Genomic DNA, 20672 nt, shown 5'->3' on the forward strand with positions numbered 1-20672 from the left:
AAAATCAAGCGTTCCTCCCTTGCCGTAGATGGCGCTAATCACCGACTACATAATAAATGCACTGTTATCTTCTCTGTGCTGCCCTTGGCGCCATTCATGATTAGTTCACTGAAGTTGAAAGGTTCTGGTGTAAGTGTGAAGATGTAAGTAAAGCGAGGGCCAGGATGAACACGGCGCTGAAACACTGGCGGGAGGCGGCTACTGTGATCTTGGCGGCCGGCCTTAGACACGCTCAGAGCGCGGACTCTCTCAAAACAGGTCTGGAGAGGGTCACTCATATAGCGCACAGATCCGCCTTTGATTATGAAGTGCTGCTGCTGAAACGGAGCGGTAACAGCGGGTTCATGCCCAATGCCTACGTGTTTCCCGGGGGGCTGGTGGACGCGTCTGATTTCTCCAGCGAGTGGCAGGAGGTCTTTCAGTTCTTTACGAAAGCGCCCAACTACGGCATCGGAGTCGTGAAGCAGCCGCCGGAGACCAGGCCGCCCATCTTCGCCACTGACAGAGCGCAGCTGGGCTCCCCGATCCCCGGAGACGTGGCGTTCAGGATATGTGCGGTGAGGGAGACGTTTGAGGAGTCCGGTGTGCTCCTGGCGGTCCCCAAACACGAGGAAAGCGGGATTCGCGTGCGCACAGAGGACGCTCGTGACAGTGACCCCCAGCCAGCCCTGACCTCTCTGAGGGGACTGTGGGACAGGGACGTGCTGTCCAGGTGGAGACCTCTAGTTATTGGGGACTCGGCGAATTTTATTAAGATGTGCAAGGAGCTGCAGTGTCTGCCCAACATCTGGGCTCTGCACGAGTGGGGCAACTGGCTGACCCCTATAGGCACGCGCCGCAAACAGAGGCGCTACGACACAGCCTTCTACATCTGCTTCCTGCGCGACGCGCCGCACACGCTTCACGACGAGAAGGAAATCGTTCATTTCAAGGTGCGTCTTGAACCGTAAGATTACCACGTTGGACAGTTATTTGTTAGCTGGATTAAAAGCTACGTTTGTCAGACTCTAACGTTGCACTAAAATTATATTTTATCAATGTAGGCATTCGCGCCCAATTTGTATCCAGCTGATTGAAATAACTCCGCGTTGACTTGCTGCGCGTTCGCCCGTGGCCTCATTAATATTCATGAGGCGAGCGCTCATTCGCCAGCTAAGCCGCGCCCGCTTAACGCAAGTGGCTAAACGTCACGTAACGTAATTCATAAACGTAAACTTTTAGTAGTAGCTTTTAAGGGAGTAGTTCACTTTCAGAATGAAAATTGTCATCATTAACTCACTCCCACTTGTTCCAAACATGTATGAGTTTCTTTCTTCTGTTGAACGCAAAGAAGATATTTAAAAAAATGTTGGGATCCGAACAGCTGACAATTGACTTCCATAATAGGAAAAAAAAAAAACTACTGTGGAAGACAATGGTGCTCATCAACTGTTAAGATCACAATATTTTTTTAAATATCATCTTTTGCGTTCAACAGAAGAAAGAAACAAACTCATACAGGTTTGGAACAAGTGGGGTGTTTATAAATAACAGAATTTTCTGAAAGTGAACTACTCCTCCAAGTCTTATCCTAACTTGACTCGAGTTAAAGTACAAATAGTGCTTAACTCGTGGGCAATGCACTGCCTTGTTCCCCAGTGGTCTACTCCCTCTGAAGTGCTGCACAGCTATGAATCAAAGGAGATCTGGATCGCTCCACCTCAGTTCTACGAGCTTGCACGCATGTGCCGGTTTCCAGCGCTCAGGGATCTCCATGGCTTTGCCTGGCAGAGGGCTCTGGAGGGCTGCGAACATTGGCTGCCTATTCTCCTGGTGGCACCTGACTGCTTAGCAAGCATTTTACCAGGTATTTATTTCAGAGGATAAATTAATAGACATTTCTGCTAATTCTTGCCTCTTTATCAGACAAAGGAGTCTTTGTCGGACAAAGTTACTCTTCTTTAATACACAGGGGATGCACTGTACCCGGAAAAAGTGGACCCTTCTGGAAGGAGTGGCGGCGTGATGAAAACTGAGAAAAGACTTGAAGAGCTCCAGCGGGACAGCACCAACCTGCACCGTGTCATTGGTCGGGATCCATATTCGATAACGATCCAAATGAACATCACACCCAAGTATAACCACCTGTCTCCTCTCTGCGGTGCAGATGTGGACAGCCCCTCCAAAGACCAGAGTAAACTCTGACACTTACCTGCCAAACCGTGGCAGCACCGATGTTCAGAAAAGAGTTTATTTTTTTTTAAACTGCTCTTTTCTACCTCGCGATGAGGCACTTGAGCGGAGTGTAGTTCAATATGCGGTCTCGCTAACTCTTGAAAGATGATAAACAATGACTACCTTGTTGATGTGACAGCTGCTACTACCATGTATTTCTTTATAACATGGTCATGAGCTCTTTTAAAGTGCATTAAAAAAAAAGTCTAACAGATGTAAAGTTTGAATTGTCACAGTTCGTCATTAATGTAATACTGCAGATGAGACAGTAAAAGGAAAATGCTACTGAATGTTTTCATTTGTTGCAGGCTCTCAACTTTTTCATGCTTTTTGAGGTTGCTGAATAAATAACAAGCAAACAATAACGTGAACAATTGTGTACAAACATTGCATTTGGTTTATGGCTAGCCTATAACTAATCAATTACAATAAATTCAACCACAGCAGCTATTGCACATTTGTTTATAGCACTGGTTAGGATTAATAACTTAATTTTCATATTTTTTTTTTTTTTAGATTTAAATTAAGTACAATGACTCAAGCGTAATTATTTAATGGAAAAAGTTCTAAACTCATTCAAGTCTAAAACAAAACCGAAGCATGACGAGCATTTCTGGCATCTTTAAATTCAGAAGGAAAGAAAAAGGAATTCAGACACAATGTGTGTGAATGTTTTCAAACAGTTTAATCATACATAAACTAAAGATAAACTACCAGATGACTGCTTCATGGGTGTCCGTTCTGCTATATTTCTGTAGAGACAGTAGTGTGAAATCCTTAACCAATACATTTCAGACATTTAATCAGTTCTGCACTCTCTACACTTCCAATGAAAACCACACAACTTAAATGACAAAACAACTTAAAAAAAAAAAATTAAGTCAGTTAAAGGCTGTTTTGTGGAGTTAATTTTTTGTTTGTATTTTGGTTACTTTGTACAGGTTGGTGTTTGGTCATGGTGTTACGGTCTACATGCTTCTACTTACTGGGATTTACATTGTGAAACAGCTTATGAAGTAGAAAAGGCAAAATCTGTACAAATCTTAAATACAATCACTCTGTACCAGTAATGACAAACGTCCCACAGGAAATTTTCTTTCAGAGTACATTTAAACTCACAAAACAGCAGCTTAAAATCTAAATAGAAAACAACCACCTCAACCCCCAATTAGATTAGTCTGTCAGAATACATCTTTAAAAAGAAAAAGACTTCCAAATGTAGCTCTTCATTCATGGAGACATGCCTTTAAACTAAAGGCTAAGGGGGCGAAGCTTCGGTTGAGCTCTACCAATCAGTCCAGAACTTCACAACTGATACAGAAGTCAGAATGAAAAAAAATGCTTGCAAGCTCTGTAAAACAAACCAACTGTATGGTCTTAACATTTTCGTTAACTGAACAACATCAAGAAGAGCATGTGTTTTTGCTGTTGTAGGCACAATAAATTTATACCCAAGGACTCATTTGAGAAACACTTCAATTTTTATAATACATTGTTAAAACACACTTTAACCCATAACCTAAACACACATTGTATTGTTTTTTAAATCTTAAACTATCAAAATGAGACCACGTCATTGTAGAAGGAGCCATAAGCATGATGTAAAACATTGTAAATGTAACCAACAGCAACATGCAAAACTTTTGGCACCACTTTATTAATCTTGACTTTTTGAAACAGAACTAGATCACATTTTGCTGAGGATTTCAGTGCACTTACAAAAAAAAAAAAAAACATGCATGCTTAATATTTACCTGTGACAAGAAATTCAACTCTGCTCATTCTATGCATTATTTCAGACTAATCCTGATTTTCACACAATAAGAAAATGAAAAACACGTGCCTGTGTTGGCTCGACACAAGGAAAAAAGGCAATTCAAGTGTCTATTGTAATGTCACTCTGTTAATAGAAACTCCCAAAATTACATCATGCCAACTAACCTAACACAAAATTACAAAGTTTATCCTCCATTTCAGCAAAATGTGATGAAAACATCCTCTAAAAGGTTTAGAACTAACAAGTGAGAGAAAGAGGGAAACACACCCACACTTGAACACACAAGTGATTCTATAAACTGAATGGCTGCTTTGAGAAGAAAAAAAAAAAAATCAAAAAGGAGTACAATTAGAAGCGTTAGGAAGACTGCTTAAACAATAAAAATCGATAAAGAAAAAATCTGAAAAATTAAAATTAAAAGCTTCTGCAAAAATCTAGTGGTTATGTTTGTACGTTCTAGAAAAATAGACTCTTTACTCAGAACAGTTTTCAGGAAACTTTTTACACTTTTAGCAGTCTTTCTAACGCTCCCTATTGGCAGCACAAATGACAAATGAACATCACACAAAGAAACAAACAATAAGTAATCAATAAGCGTCAAAAGTTAACAAAAAGGTCAAGTGTGAAATTTCAAGCGTCAGAGAAGCGAAGAGGACAACGGACTGGACGATGAACTTTTGACGTCACATCGACATGCTAGGCAAACGATGACAAACGGGCACGAAGAAATCTAGAACAAAAACAAAAAAAACGAATAACAAACCTAGGTTAAAGCACAACGGAAAAAGGAGAGGGAATGAAAAAGAAAATCATGAATGATTATTTTTTGCATGAGGAGGGGATTTCAAAGGTGCACACGTCATCTAAACAAAACATTGAATGCAACACAGGAAACGATGAAGAAAAGTGGGAAGAAAGAGGGAGAGAAGCACCGTGCCCATAGTGAACGAAGGGAATAACATTAAACATCAACAACACCGAGAGACAACACAACCTGCCTACTACAGCTACGACAACACTGTCCTCAACAGAGACATTTCAATGTTCAATTTCTCACAACCACATTTCGATTTAAGACCAAGGGAAAGAGAGAGAAACCAAAAGAAAAATTGTGCTTCAAAGTTTCAGCTCTTTCAGTGAAAGTCCTTTTATTTTGTGCTTCAATTCTGAATTGTGTGGGACTGTGGAATAATGCATATTTGGAGCTGCTCATATTGGTTCTCAATCACAAAACACCCGTCATGGGAAACACAAATGGATACAATTTAGCTCCAGTGAACTCCGTGAAAGACAACAACGTGATGCGAGTAACAGAGTATCATCATTAAACATATACAGAAATTTAAGACTTGATGTGTTTGGCACATTAGTGGAACTACTCTGCATTTGTGAGCTGTTTTAAGGCGCACTAATCCGCAGAACTTTGCACAAACGTTAGTCAATCTGCTCTGGATAAAAGGAACAAAACTATGAAAAAAAATTCTGCCTAAGAAACAAAAATCCCTGCCTAGAACAAGTTCACAAGAATCTTTGGATTGTTCAAAATGGTGATTTGTTTTCCACTCAGACGTGTCCGAGGCCTCTTCCACTTAATGATTTGTAATGCACATAAATCATGTGTTTATTTGAACAGAGGCACAGATCAGCAACTGGGCGTTCCCTGCACTAGCATCTAAGAGGGGCTTCACACCTGGGTTCAGTCTAAAGCGTCTCTAATGCATGAAACAAACTGAGAGAGGCATATCTGCACAAGTCGCAATAGCGGCGGCACACTCGTTTCCTCACCTGGATTGAGATGCGTGTCTGATTGTGAGGTTAACAAGAATTGGCTTATTGGCAATTAATCAGTGAAAATAAAAAGCACCGTTAATAAATAAAGCGCGTTGAACAGTGACGACAATAGTGAGGTAAATGTCAAAACAAATGAAAATGCAATATACAATTTACACTAATTGCAACTCTGAGCTCAAGTTATGTTGTGAGAGTATTAAACGAATGATTTCTGATAATCGCACATTTCAGCTTTCGACACTACACATGAAAATGGTGTACTTCGAGATATTATACGGAGTATAGACTTTAGACTGAACCGTGGATTTGCTTCAGAATTTAAAATAAAAAAACTCGTGGGACAATTAATTGTTTTTGACTAAACAGATGACTACAACTAGTGAAAAGGGCCACACATCCATTGTTTAAACAATCGGTGAATGTATCCACAAAACTTCACATTAGGATTCTACAAAAACACTGTTGAACTTTTGAGTTGATTTTTTTTTTTAAACAACCGTTTCGATTCAGAGAAATTATTTAGGCAATATTATAAAACCTCTATAAAAATAGAAAAGGCATAATAGATAAGTAATATACACTATCTGGATAATGTTCTCTTCTCAGTTTCCATAAAAACGATCTCCCCTCATGACCCTAGCATTAACATCCGATTACAATTTGAACACTTATTTACTGCCATGATCAACTAAAACAAGTTGCATGGAGTAACTTACAAATACAAACTGTGATGAGGATTGCAGAACAAGTCTCAATACACCAGGGTACAAGAGACCGCCTGCAAACACAGAGATAAAATACTTATTGAACACTTGCCACAAACGTTAGGAAATTTAAGTTTAAATTATTCTGACAATTAAGTGGCCTTGAATTCAGCGATTGTAAACTTCCTTCCTTCTGTTCTTGGCAGTATCATCTCTCTTCTCCAGAATGCAAATATTGCTAAAAGCTTCAATGCCAACCTCTTGAACCGAGGCGTAGGATAATGTATCAAATGAGCATCAAAAAAAAAAAAAAAACGTGTTGTAGATTGTGTCTTTGCTCAAAAAGTCTATACAAACGCCGTTTTAAAACCATACACGCTAGCATGTGATTCTTCAGCAATTTCCAAAGAATAAAAATCTTGGGTCAAAAAAAGTTTCGTTTTTCTTTGAGGCTTTAAGAAAGGATTCATGAACTGAAATGAAGCACTTTTTCATACATATTCTTTAGGTATTTTCGTGTACCAGGCGAGTTGAATAATGGGCGAGAAGTTTTGGTCTGACAGAACGGTGAGAATGTCCTGAGCGAAGTGTAGCATCTCCTGCAAACTAGCAATACTGAATGATTAACCACCATCTATGAACCAACATGTGATATAATACCCTTTTGCTTAGTGTTTGTCTTTTTAGAATGTAAAAATATGTATGTGAATAAAAACAAACAGAAAGCATCAACATTACGGTTGTTAGCCGAGCCCTCCAACAGAATACATAAAACAGACTTTGAAGCAATGTTACATCACCCTCATTGTGAAGACACATATACATTAAAAATAAATAAATAAATTAGTGAAATAAATACATGAATTAAATAAAAAAGGCATCCATGAAAACGGAGTCTAGTGGAGTGCAGCCTGACCTTCCAGATGCTCAAAAAAAAAAAAAATATTCAGGTGACTGATTGATTATCTTTTGCACCGATGCAGCAAGCCTCCTTCATTTTCTAGAAAGGCAGCATTGTAGGAGGCATCAGCATTACACTGTCCGAATGTACTACAAGAGTCTAGTGTAAACACAGGAGGACATCTACAGGGGCCAGACCAGTGGTGATTAACAGTCAAAGTGACCGAAAGCAGTCACACAGGCTGGCTTTCATTGTGCAACATCCTTTGATTCAAGATTTATACACAGCAAACTTGTAATATGGCACAAAAAAAAAACGGTTTAAGGGAAAATAAAAGATCAACAAAACAATTAGATATATAAATGTGGAAAGAAAAAAAAAAAAAAAAAAAAACTTTTCTCCTTGGAACAAATTCTTAATTTGCATGTTGTCTTTGTTTTGAAGGTTAAGAGAGAAGATATGTAGGAAAGGCCAGAGAAGTAAAAGAAGGATTAGGAAAGGCGGGTGTTAAGGGTGGGTGGGGTCATTCTTAACTTTCCGTTGTCACACTCCACTTACCAGAAAAACATTTTCAAAACAAGTCCATTTGAGAGTAAATTGACTCAGTATGGCTTGCTGTCATTTTTGGATCGTTTAAGCTGCACCTTCAGCCGCTTCATCCCAATCTGAAAACCGTTCATTGACTGAATTGCTGCCTGGGACGAAACTGGATTGTCGTAACTAACAAACCCTAAAAAAGAACAGAACCAGACTCTCGTTACCCACTGCACAGAATATACATCATACAAGTCTTGTATCTGGTTACAGAATTCAAAAAAGACAAGGCAAAACAAGCACAATGTTTCTGAAGCAGGGCTCAACTCACCAAAACACTTGCTAAGGTTGGTCTGTTTGTCAATAAAGACCTTGGCAGAGATAACATTGCCGAAAGGCATAAACATCTGCAGCAAATCCTGATCACCAAACTCTTGTGGCAGATGGTAGATGAACAAGTTTGCTCCTTCAGGGCCTTTAGAAAGAAAGAGAAGAGAGAAAGCAACAAAGATAACTTTTGACTCTAAAAGCCTAGAGCAACATTTTTATTTTTATTTTCAATGAAGCTTCAATACTTATTCTCCTTGCCTAGTTAAAAGAACATTCCATGTTAAATACCACTCAAGCATGCTGCTGATTACCACAGAAAATAATAAAAGACATCCCCAAGTTGACAGAAGGCTAAACTATCATACTGGAGGGGTTTGTATTTTGTTAAAGCAAAAAAAAAAAATATATTTTTTTTAAAGTGCTCCTATTATGCCTTTTTGACTATTACCTTTCATGCAGTGTGTCATGTAGCTGTATGTGAACAAACTATCTGCAAAGTTGTGAAGCCGACAGTGCATGATAGATAAAGTTATCTGTCAAAAATAGTCGACTCGCAATTGCCGAAACAAGTCGTCAGGAATTTGAATCTTATTCTGTTACGGCTCTACGTCACGAAGTAACATATTTGCATAATGTTCGCCCACGTTTTAGGTCGCCAACTTGCCTGCCCACAAACACAGTAAAATTTCTATGTGGTTAACATTTCGAGAAAAAAAAAAAAAAAAAAAAAAAAAAAAAAAAAAAACGCTGTTTCCTACGCTGTGAGAGTAAATTTGTTTGATCACATCTCATAATTACCACAAACTTGTCGACACTTGACAGTTACCACTGAGAAATGTCCTGCTCCGGATGTGCTTGTGAATCAGTCTCTTGTCAATCAACCACTTCGACCGTTTCATCATCAGAATCCGGCTCGAGTTGGTAAGCTACAATCCATACAATCTAAACTATGTATTGATAAGTCTCCAGGGCTGTCATTCTGTCAAGGCAATTGGCGTTTCATTTCCGACACGCGCTGTACACGGTAGACCAATCACAAAGGACTGCGCCATCTGACCAATCACAGCAGTGAGGGCTCACGGAAAGGAGAGGTTTAGAGAGACTGATTCTTTGAAATGCTTCGCGCAAGTCGTTTATGAATCAATACGAGGTAAAATTTATCTATTTTCAGGAGACAACAGCAGTATCGGCTATGTGAAGTGCAACTTGTGTAAAAAAAACAAAAAAAAAACAAATACGAGAGCCACAAAACGGGCACTTCCTGCATGTCATGGTTCATATTTCATATTTCAGGCTGAAATAATGGCTATTTTCATTTACATTACAATGCCTAGTATGTCTATTTAATGGTCGCGGCTGTGGGGCAGGTTGTAAAAATAGATACAGTGGACTGCAGGGTGGGCTGGGGCGGGCCAAATAAATTTCATAAAAGCTGGACCCGCAGGTTGGAAAAAAAACCCCACCCACGCATCACTAACGCACACACAGATTGCCAGATTGGCGACAACAACAAGAACCAGCGCACTTGATGATGAATGAATTTAAATGCACTGTGTTTTCCGCCAACTGGCAACCCAGGGTGCCAAAATACAATCGAGTAAACTGGCAGTGGGCGAGACTGACAGAGACTGACATTCCGGCCCGGAACACACATTTTCAAAGAAGAATAACTGACTGTAGCATTGTTTTTCAGATAAACTTATGGTATTTTTATGCTTTTGGTAGAGTCAAAAACTTACAGCACCTATAAGTCATGAAGTTACCAAAAAGGCGATTAAAGCTGCCTTAAAACTGTGCATGCATGTTATATTTTATATTAGTCACATTTAAGAACATGTCTCTGAACTGGTTTTCAAAACTTTCCTGGAGCAGCCCAGCACTGTCTCACTCATCTAACACACCCGATTTAACTCATCAGCTCATTAATAGAGAATTTAAGACCTGAAGTGGGTCAGAAAAGGTAAAATGAGTTGTGAGAAAATATGATGCATGTCAGATCCGCATCATGTTTTGAGGCTGATGCTCTTAAAGAAATAGCAGCCAAAACAACCTAATAACCAGCTGCTGTGACGTCTATTAATAAAAGGGGGGAAAAAAGGAGAAAATTGTTATCGCTTTAAGGAATCATCTTTATGTATGTTTAATTTAGAATTTAGTGTTTGATAAATTAAAATTTTTGTATATTTCTGTTGAAGGGCACAGGTAAATATGACATTTATCATAATGGGTTTATGTGAAGATTGTTTTAGGGTGCTTTCACACTAGCACTTTTGGTGCGCACCCGGGTTCGATCGGAGTTCGGTTCATTTGGATGATATGAACGCGGTCTTCCAAACTCGGGTGCGCACCTGCGAACCGTACCAGAGTCCGCTTATAAAGGGTGGTCTGGGGTACGGTTCACGTGAACGCAATCTTACCAAATCGCGGAAGTGAACCGCTATTAATGTTGTATTATTTGATAGAAAAAATGTGTGTTTGTGTGTGTGTTTCACTCACTTTCCTGACGAGCGTGACTGACGCGCTGCAAACAGAGCTGTATGTCTCATTTCTGTTCGCCTTCAGATCTCTTTAGAGCATTTGCAGTACGTTTGTATGACAGATGTAAGTGCCGTTATGTACAGAAGTTTTGTAAACAAAACAAAAGGTTCAAAAACTTAAATATATAAAAGTGCAGAGAGCAATGTTATGCATTTGCCACCTTCTCCTGCGCCGTCGTTACTAAGCATGGGGTAAACAGCTGCTGGCTTGATGTCGCAAACGAACCGCAGTTCGGACCCAAATAAAATATGAACGCAGTCCAGCAGGGGCAGGGGGAGGGGGGAGCAATCGAACTTGGGTGCGGACCAGGCAAACGAACCAAGAATGAAAGCACCCTTAAGTTCACTTAAATTAGAAGTTATTTTTTAAAGTCTAATAAATGTTAAAATTGATAGCTCTCAATTAGTGTTGAATGGCTATAATCAATGGTTAAATACTGTGTGTGTGTGTGTTGGGGGTGGGGGGGGTGTAAGTCATAAAAAAAGATGTCATTAAACAAATATAAAAAATAAAAATACACTGTCTTTATGTTGTTTGTACATTAATTTGAAGATTGAATGTGAAATTATTGGAATTTAATGTTATATTTTTGAAATTTAATGTTAGGTGGGATTAATCATGATTAATTTCAGAAAAATGTGCTATTAATTAGTTTTTTTTTTTTAATCGATTGACAGCACTCATATTTTTATAATTCTATTTAAAATTTCTGAGCTTTCTATTCAACAAAGAATACTGAAAAATATCCTGGTTTCCACAAAAATATAAACCCTTTGTTTTCAACACTGATAATAACAATTGGTAATAGAAAACAGCAGCATAGAAGAGCATGCCACAGATGCTTCCGACAGGCTTGAAGTTGTATTTATCACAGAATACTCATAGAATTAATTGGCAAAGAGCTGCTGGTATGGATCTCCACTTACTTTTAAACAAACCAAAATGTAGAAAAATGGGCATTGTGGAGAGTGATAATGATCTCTTACCCGCGCTCTGATTGGGACTTGCTGTTGCAGCGTTTTTAAAACAAGAATGAATCCTTAAGATGGTGATCACAAGAGCCACGTCTACACACACACACTGAAAAACATCATGGGCCAACACATGCCCTAAGAGCTGACCCTACTGGCATAAACTAGCAGTTTTATCTTACACAGAGGCTGGCAATGTCCCAACTTGAAAAGCTGCTCAAAGCTCATTAGATCTTTCATGTACTCACCTTCCCTCTGGCTGCCAGCGGCACTAACGTTCTGCTGGGACAGTAAGCTCTGACTGTAGAGGCTGGGCAGAGCGGCAGCGGCATATTGCTGGATCCCAGAATAGGCTGCCTGAGTCAGAGCCTCCATAGCACTGCCCGAGCCGTTTGAGAGACCTCCGCTGCCCAGACCACCATTCAGAGCAGCCATGCCTGCGCACACAGAAACACAGCTCAGCATTCAGACACACACGGGGGAGGACACATAAAACTACTGATAGATACAGAGAAACCGCATTCAGAGACAGAGACACAGCAGAAACAGAAACGAGGCAAAGAAAGTTAAAAACACAAGGAATGACACACAGATCCAATTCGGACACTTTGAACATGTGGTCAGTGCAAAACAATGCTGTGAAAGGGGTCCAAAATGTGCATTCAGAGGTAGTTCAAAACACATACGATCAAATCATACTGGTACTGTAACGTAAAGGAATAATAATAATAAAAAAAGATTTAAATAATTTAGCTGCAACAGTGACTTATGTGCTTTTTTTTGGTAATGTGTCTCAGCTGACCACTTGTGATATCACCTGAGATGGATTTCAATAACAGGTGTAAACAGGATCTTTAAAAACCATCTGACCTCATACAAATTCCAAAATAAAAAGCTTTCTTTTTCTTACTTGCTAGGGAGCTCATGTTGAGACCTGCTCCAGCGCCCGCAGCAAGAGACTGAAGAGCACCTAAAGACGCCATGGGGTTCACAGAAGAACTAGTACTGGAGGTGGGAGAGGAACCCGCTGTGCAAAGAAAACAAGAACCAGCTCTGACACATTACTAAGCCATTACACATCTTACCAATTCAAATTTCACATGCTCTCATTTACACAGACATGTAAAGCAAACGAGACTGAGCAGAAACAGCAGACAGCAATGTCAGTGATCAAATCACAAAAGACAACTCTTTGAAGCAACTAATGGGAATTATCAAGAGTAAAGATGCGTAGTAGGGTTGGGCGATGTCTTCAAATTTGGCATCAGATGATGTCTACAGTGAAACATCGCGATGGACGATGACATGGGCGGGGGTTGGGGGGGGGTTGTGTTGTGTTGTGTTACACCGAATGCGAGCGGCGCAACAAAATACTATAGAACCACTGATCTATAATAGAGATTCATTATAAATAGATCAGTCAATAGAACTCAGTATAATCAGTGATGCTGTCTACACTGGATGCGGCGTGGCATGACACCACAAATCCCTGACAGTAAACTGCTGCCACAAATTTCAAATGATTTTCAAATGACTGTATTTGTCTGAAAGAAGAACGTCATACACACCAGAATGGATTGAGGGTGAGTAAAACATGGGGTCATTTTCATTTTTGGGTGAACTATCCCTTTAACATTAACTGTCATGAACTAACATTGAACAACACGTATATAGAATTTATTAATTTTTAAATTTCTACATATGCCAATATATCTTTAATAATCAAGCATAAACTAACATTAGTTCAAGTATTATGAATGAACATTAACCTAAATGAATAAAAGCTACACTATGTAACTTTTGGCCCTTTTTGACACTGATGGATTGAGCTTAAAGGGTTAGTTCACCCAAATATTAAAATTATGTCATTAATGACTCACCCTCATGTCGTTCCAAACCCGTAAGACCTCCGTTCATCTTCGGAACACAGTTTAAGATATTTTAGATTTAGTCCGAGAGCTTTCTGTCCCTCCATTGAGAATGTATGTACGGTATACTGTCCACGTCCAAAAGGGTAATTAAAAACATCTTCAAAGTAGTCCATGTGACATCAGAGGGTCGGTTAGAATTTTTTGAAGCATCGAAAATACATTTTGGTCAAAAATATCAAAAACTACGACTTTATTCAGCATTGACTTCTCTCCCGGGTCTGTTATGAGCGCATTCACCTCACATCCGGTTCGCGAACGAATCACTCGATGTAACCGGATCTTCTTGAACCAGTTCACCAAATCGAACTGAATCGTTTGAAACGGTTCGCGTCAACAATAAGCATTAATCCACCAATGACTTAAGCTGTTAACTTTTTTAACATGGCTGACACTCCCTCTGAGTTCAAATAAATCAATATCCCGGAGTAATTCATTTACTCAAACAGTACACTGACTGAACCGAGCCAGATAACGAACGAAACATGGACTCGTTCTCGAGTCAAGAACCGGTTGCATCGGTTTTCGGATCACCGGTAGTGATGGGAAGTTCTGTTCTTTCTTCTCCGCGAACCGGTTCTTTCGGACAGTTTGATTCAATAAACCGGTTTGCCGAAAACGGTTCACCATTTCTTTTGCGCTCGACGTAATGACTTCATTGGCGATGATTGCCCTTGATTCAAGCCTTCGGTTTACCCGCGCTCATAACATTAGCACAGAATCGGTTCAGAATCAATCACCAAAAGAACCAGTTCAGTTCAGACGCGCTGTGTGTCAGTCTGAATCACCCATGCGCAGTATCATCAGCTCCTCGGTTCTCGAATCGGACGCGTCCGACAGAAACGGTTCTTGACTCGAGAACGAGTCAATGTTTCGTTCGTTATCTGGCTCGGTTCAGTCAGTGTACTGTTTGAGTAAATGTATTACTCCGGGATATTGGTTTATTTGAACTCAGAGGGAGTGTCAGCCATGTTAAAAAAGTTAACAGCTTAAGTCATTGGTGGATTGATGCTTATTGTTGACGCGAACCGTTTCAAACGATTCAGTTCGATTTGGTGAACTGGTTCAAGAAGATCCGGTTACATCGAGTGATTCGTTCGCGAACCGGATGTGAGGTGAACGCGCTCATAACAGACCCGGGAGAGAAGTCAATGCTGAATAAAGTCATAGTTTTTGATATTCTTGGACCAAAATGTATTTTCGATGCTTCAAAATATTCTAACGGACCCTCTGATTTCACATGGACTACTTTGAAGATGTTTTTATTACCTTTCTGGACGTGGACAGTATACCGTACATACATTCTCAATGGAGGGACAGAAAGCTCTCGGACTAAATCTAAAATATCTTATACTGTGTTCCGAAGATGAACGGAGGTCTTACGGGTTTGGAACGACATGAGGGTGAGTCATTAATGACATAATTTTAATATTTGGGTGAACTAACCCTTTAAGTTGTTGTTAATTGTTAGTTCATGATATCTAATGCGTTTGTACTTTATTGTAAACTGACATTTACTATTGACCCAAAACCTTACAAACAGCAATTCTATTTAACAGACTGATAAGAAGCAAAGTTAAGGAGAGGAGGAGATTAAAAAGTGGGACCAACCCTTGTAGGCGTCCCAGGCAGATTGAGCAGGCTGTCCGGAGGGCATACCTGAGCTGGTGAGGACGCTGAGAGGGGAGCTGGAGGTGGTCAGAGCACTGCTACCTGTGGGCGTGGCCTGTGTAGCACTCGCTGCTGCCGCTAATGCAGCCAGATTCTGCATGGCATTCAGACCTGCCGCAGATAGCAGACCTCCCATATCAAAACTGCACAACCTCCTTGTCTTAAAACTAACAGGCAGTCTCAACTGATTCTATGGGCATGCAATATTATAAAGGTTTAAAAGCGGCTAACTAACAGCCGCCATTCTTTCTAACTAGTCTGAGTGGAGCACAGCACACCAGACTCTCACCTGACATTGGATGGAGATTGTTGAGCGCATTTCCAGAGGATGCAGACTGTTGTAGAAGCTGCAAATAAAGCTAGACATTACATCAAAACAGAGAACAGAGATAGTCAGGACTGCATCCAGGACTGTGATGTTTAGGAGAGGAGAGGAGAGGAGAGGAGAGGAGAGGAGAGGAGAGGAGAGAGGAGTGGAGAGGAGAGGAGAGGAGAGGAGAGGAGAGGAGGAGGATAAATCAGGCAACAAGGCAAAATTAAAACAAGCAGGAGCACATATGGAGACAGAAACAAAGAGTAGTGAAATGTGGACATGGAATGGGTATAAAAAATTAGAAGGGGACTGAGAAGAATTAGAAGGGAAAAAGATGAAGATAGAAGTAGTTTTCACAGCACACCCATGGAGCAGCACTAACATTCAAACAGGGCTACACATCTATGCTGGCCCACATGAGGAAAAACAGTAAAGAGTAACTAAGATTTAGGAGTGACCAATCATAAATAATCAAGAAGTATTTTGAGAAGCCAAATTAAATTATGCAGCTAAATAATGGCCAAACACAGATCTGTAGCCCATGTGCTCAAACAAAGCAGAAAATCACAGCAACATTTTAAAGGCGAATTAGACTGATTAAAAGACTCTAATGGAATCTAATGTAATCCCTACAGATGCAAGTAATAATGCATTACAGTCTGGATAAAGCAAAATACATTTTAGATGGAGCTAGGGGTGTTGCAATAGAGTTGTACTGAAGATAACAGTGGCATTAAAAAAAAAAAAATCATATACTGATATCATGTTAATACTACACTTCTTGATAATCTTGTATATAATCCAGTGCCAGTATCTGTTTGATGCTCTAATATAGAAGGTGCGGTATTGCATACGGTTTCAACCTGTCATAAAATAAGGAAAAAAAGACAGTCACTTAGCTACTGATGCTGTACAATATCATAATGGAGGAATGACAGGTGAAAGCGGGATACTCCATACACACCTGCATCTTTTTTGTACAGCTACAATATATCGTTACATCCCTACACAATAATAATGTTACCGTGAATTCTTTTGGCCATGACAATTGTAGTGAAATTCTAATATTGTGACATCCCTAGATGGAGCAATGACCAGCCCTCATGTACTATACATGAATTTATTTAATTCCGCAAGTGCTTTACGCAGTTTACGTAGGTATGCAGTCTTCAATATTGGTGTGGTTTCTATGTGCATAGACCTCAGATGCAACCGGATCCGTCCTGTGTACTCACTGCAAGGTACTGTGGCCCAAGTGAGTTCAGTCCTGTGAGATTTCCCCACATAGAGGCAGCATTGAGCTGTTGCATTTGTTGCTGCAGCTGCTGGGCGATACGTTTCTGTTCTTTATCCTTCTGAGTGTCTGCAAACTTCACCACGATGGGAGAAGAACAGCCCTACAGGACACATGCAAACAGAAATTAAAAATGCAGCATAGAATTTAATTTTGAAAAAATAAATGAAAGGGGCCAAGACAGTCAAAAATCAGTACATTTTTTGACCAAACAAATGCAGCTTTGGTGAACGTGAGACTTTCTTTAAAAAGCATTATTAAAAAAATCTTACTGATACTACTTTTGAATGGTAGTGCAACGTCTATACAAGAAATATAGAAACAATACTTTGCTGTATACTGTGCATTGAGGCATAGGCATTTATAATCTCTCAAACACAGAAATATCAAGCTGAAACGCAGAAGTGGCGTGCGTGCATGTGTGAATGTGTGTGTGTTTACCTCCATGGTCTGTGACTGGTGCATGGATTTGATAGCAGACTGAGCCATCTGTCTCGCTGTGAATGTGACAAAGGCACAGCCTGCGGACACAGAGATTACAAGTATGAAAGTAGATCACAAGAGGACACCAACTTCTGTAATTTAACCATAACCATAAAACAGAAGCACTAATGAAATAACAATCACATAGAAACACAACCTCAATCAAAGTTCAGGCCCAGTCTCTTTGGAAAGTGAATGAGTTTGAGGGCTGCTGAATCAATATGGGTCATGCCTATCACTTCAGCAGTTCCCATGGTGATGGACAGCAAGTTCCCTCGGGCCAATTCTAAAATAAATAGCGTGGGCCTCAATGTGCGTTATGTTCCCTTGGTTACACTTTGGACTTCTTACAGGTAAACGTTGGATAAATCACAGGTAAACGACAGCTAGAAGCTAAGAGAATAAAATTCCCAACCAAATGATTAAATCGACCGTGCATATATTATCAATTTGTTGCATGCAGTCATGGTTATATAACTTGTGATATCAGTTGCCATGTTGAGTCAGGGATAAATGAAGGCATTTTCATTTGAGCCGACAGGAGCCAATCGAGTTTCATTTTTTTCTGATGGGTTGTGTCTGCAACTATTAGTTACACAAAACACTGCCTCCTCAAAATAACTTAAATGAGAAGGAGCAGAGTGACTGATGAAGATGTACTTCATGTTTAATAGCTAAATTCATTTTATGCGCTACAAGTCAAAACATTCACAGTACTGCCTCTATTCCCATGTGTGTGTTTATCGTACTCAATCATGTGTGTGTAATCTGCTTTGGATGGTGGTAGTGATGATGTAAATGTGTCTGGGTTCTCACCACGGCTCAGTCCGTCAGGGCCTCTCAGTATGCGGCTCTCCTCAATTTGACCGTATGGAGAAAACATGAGCCTTATGTCATTCTCATTGCACTTCTTTGAAATCATTCCAATAAACAGCTTTCTATCTTCTATCGCTGAAACACAAGAAAAAAAAAAAAAGTGTTATGTCAGCACAGCCTCTGCGCAGCTGTTTAACAGTCACTGTGGAAGTTAAGAATAAGATTTTGTAATGTTTCAAAGAAAGTCTCTTATGTTCAACAAAGGCTGCATTTATTTGATCAAGAATACAGTAAAACAATAATATTGTGGAACTACAATTTAGAATAACTTTTCTATTTTAATATATTTTTAAAATGTACTTTACTAAGCTGAATTTTGAGCAGTCATTAATCCAGACCTCAGTTTCACTTGATCCTTCAGAAATCAATCAAATATGTGTTTTGCGGTTTAATGTTTTCTATTTGAAAATGGGCCGTGATTTGGAAATTTTTTGTAATGTTATCAGTTCACTGTATCTTTGCTGAAACTTAATTGTTTCTTTCTTACAAAATAAATAAAAATCTGACCCTAAACTTTTGAACATTACTGTATATGAATGGGTGACTGTCATAATAATGTGGTAAACAAAAGTCACTCACCATTATTTTTCTCACTGTCTGCAGGTTTCATCTGTATGGGATGATGCATCTGTACACAGAGAGAGAGAGAGAGAGAGAGAGAGAGAGAGAGAGAGAGAGAGAGAGAGAGAGAGAGGGGAGAGAGAGAGAGAGAGGAGAGAGAGAGAGAGAGAGAGGAGGCGTCGGAGAGAGAGAGAGAGAGAGAGAGAGAGAGGGAGAGGAGCGAGAGAGAGAGAGAGAGAGAGAGAGAGAGAGAGAGAGAGGAGAGAACACCACACCGGGGGGGAGAGAGCGAGAGAGAGAGAGAGAGAGAGAGAGAGAGAAGAGAGAGAGAGAGAGAGAGAGAGAGAGAGAGATCACGTGACTTAACACTGACATTTTCCAGCCACCATAAGAAATCAGCTGTTTAAAAAAGCTTTAACAGTTCCATTGGGTGTACTGAAAAAGCTTTTATAAAAGCACGTCAATATGTGTGTAGATTTGATGCATTTTTAAGAGCAATAATTAGTAAAGGCCAGATCATCTGACAACACACGAAGATTAATGGCTGACTGATATAACAAAAGAAAAACTAGATCCTTTTCTCACCCCTGGAAGAATCTTCATGTTGTGAAGGGCATTTTGTGCTTCTAATGCAGATTTACGGGTGTAATATGTGACAAAACAACAACCTGCAAATGCAAAAAAATGGCCTGTGAACCAAATCCAAGATGACAACATTTTCAATTATACCAATTTCTAGAACACTGTTCCAAATCCTAGTGAGCAGCATTGTAAGGAATCACTGGCACGTTTCTAAGGTAAGAAGTTTTTTTTTTTTTACCTCAGAAAAAGTAGGCTACTTAATTAGGCTGCCATCTAAGACAACTTGTTTTCATGCAGCACTGCATATGTGTGTGTGCTATATGCTCACCAGGTTTTGGAACAGTCTGTGTAAGTGAGTGACTGACACAGAATATGTCTCAATCTGCAGTGTACTGAGTGTCAAGTACCTTTACTCTGTGGGGGGTTCTGACTCCTGTCCCGAAGAACATTGATTTCATAAACTGCACCATAGGGCTCAAACAGCTCACGCAGCTGATCCTCTGACCACGTCCGAGGGATCTGACCCACAAACATCTTTATAGCATCAATGTCGGGCTGGTCTGGGTGGTCCAGAGACCCATTCATCTTCTTGGTTCTACAAAAAAACAACAACAACAACAAAAAAAAAAAAACTGTTTAATGAATCTTAAGGACACGACCTTCAATGTCTCCAGTCAACCTGATAGATAAGTCTTAAACACATGGCAAAAAAGATGAATGCAGCAATCTCATATCATTTCCAAGAATGAACACACTAAAATTACAACTTGTTTCATTTACTAGCAGAGCACCAGTGTTATACTGACACAGTATATTGCTCAGGCCAATTAATAAGATTATGTTTGATTTTGAGACTGCGCTTTTCTTTGACAAAAAAAAAAATGTTTCCACTTGGTCAGCTTTGCCAATAGATAATGCATTTTCTGTTCTCAGGATGAGATGAGTAAATGTCATGCAAAATAAGTATTCATTTCAACAAATTACTTTTACAATTACAAAATTACTTTCTGTAAATGCTTATGCAATTTATGTGAATAAAAATAGTGAATGTTGCAGAAAAGTTGTACAGATTGTAAATAAGTGTAAAATAGTTATCTTACTAAAAAAAAAAAAAAAAAAAAAAAAAAAAAGTTCCTGCTGCCTTGTGTTATACAATTTTACAGTGTAGAACTAACTAATTTTCTGTGAATGTGGGAGACTTGTG

At 39.6% G+C, this 20672-nt stretch overlaps 2 protein-coding genes across 15 annotated transcripts in view; one reads left to right on the forward strand and one right to left on the reverse strand.

Annotated features, from left to right (window-relative positions):
- The first annotated feature begins 48 nt into the window (after positions 1-48).
- Positions 49-3073, forward strand: LOC109051910 (nucleoside diphosphate-linked moiety X motif 19-like). The gene is made up of 3 exons (XM_019069396.2): positions 49-932; positions 1639-1846; positions 1952-3073. The coding sequence occupies exons 1-3, from the start codon at positions 165-167 to the stop codon at positions 2182-2184; spliced, it is 1209 nt and encodes a 402-aa protein (XP_018924941.1). The 5' UTR covers positions 49-164; the 3' UTR covers positions 2185-3073.
- LOC109096914 (CUGBP Elav-like family member 1) overlaps positions 2881-20672 on the reverse strand; it is a 31969-nt gene continuing 14177 nt past the window's right edge. For 5 of the 14 annotated variants that reach the window (XM_042760388.1, XM_042760375.1, XM_042760389.1 and 2 more), the window contains 14 exons: positions 19876-20063; positions 19472-19554; positions 18905-18953; positions 18266-18400; positions 17408-17487; positions 16908-17069; positions 15649-15718; positions 15300-15470; positions 12671-12787; positions 12009-12197; positions 11776-11796; positions 8253-8396; positions 7946-8117; positions 2881-4721 (listed from right to left, as the gene is read on the reverse strand). In XM_042760388.1, coding sequence (XP_042616322.1) covers positions 7990-8117; positions 8253-8396; positions 11776-11796; positions 12009-12197; positions 12671-12787; positions 15300-15470; positions 15649-15718; positions 16908-17069; positions 17408-17487; positions 18266-18400; positions 18905-18953; positions 19472-19554; positions 19876-20053 — 1527 coding nt within the window. In that variant the 5' untranslated portion in view covers positions 20054-20063 and the 3' untranslated portion in view covers positions 2881-4721; positions 7946-7989. The remainder of the gene's footprint in view (positions 4722-7945; positions 8118-8252; positions 8397-11775; positions 11797-12008; positions 12198-12670; positions 12788-15299; positions 15471-15648; positions 15719-16907; positions 17070-17407; positions 17488-18265; positions 18401-18904; positions 18954-19471; positions 19555-19875; positions 20064-20672) is intronic. The other 9 variants (XM_042760384.1, XM_042760386.1, XM_042760383.1 and 6 more) reach the window with 7 other exon arrangements.

The sequence above is a fragment of the Cyprinus carpio genome, chromosome A7 (assembly GCF_018340385.1).
Source record: "Cyprinus carpio isolate SPL01 chromosome A7, ASM1834038v1, whole genome shotgun sequence".
NCBI classification, from domain to species: domain Eukaryota; kingdom Metazoa; phylum Chordata; class Actinopteri; order Cypriniformes; family Cyprinidae; genus Cyprinus; species Cyprinus carpio.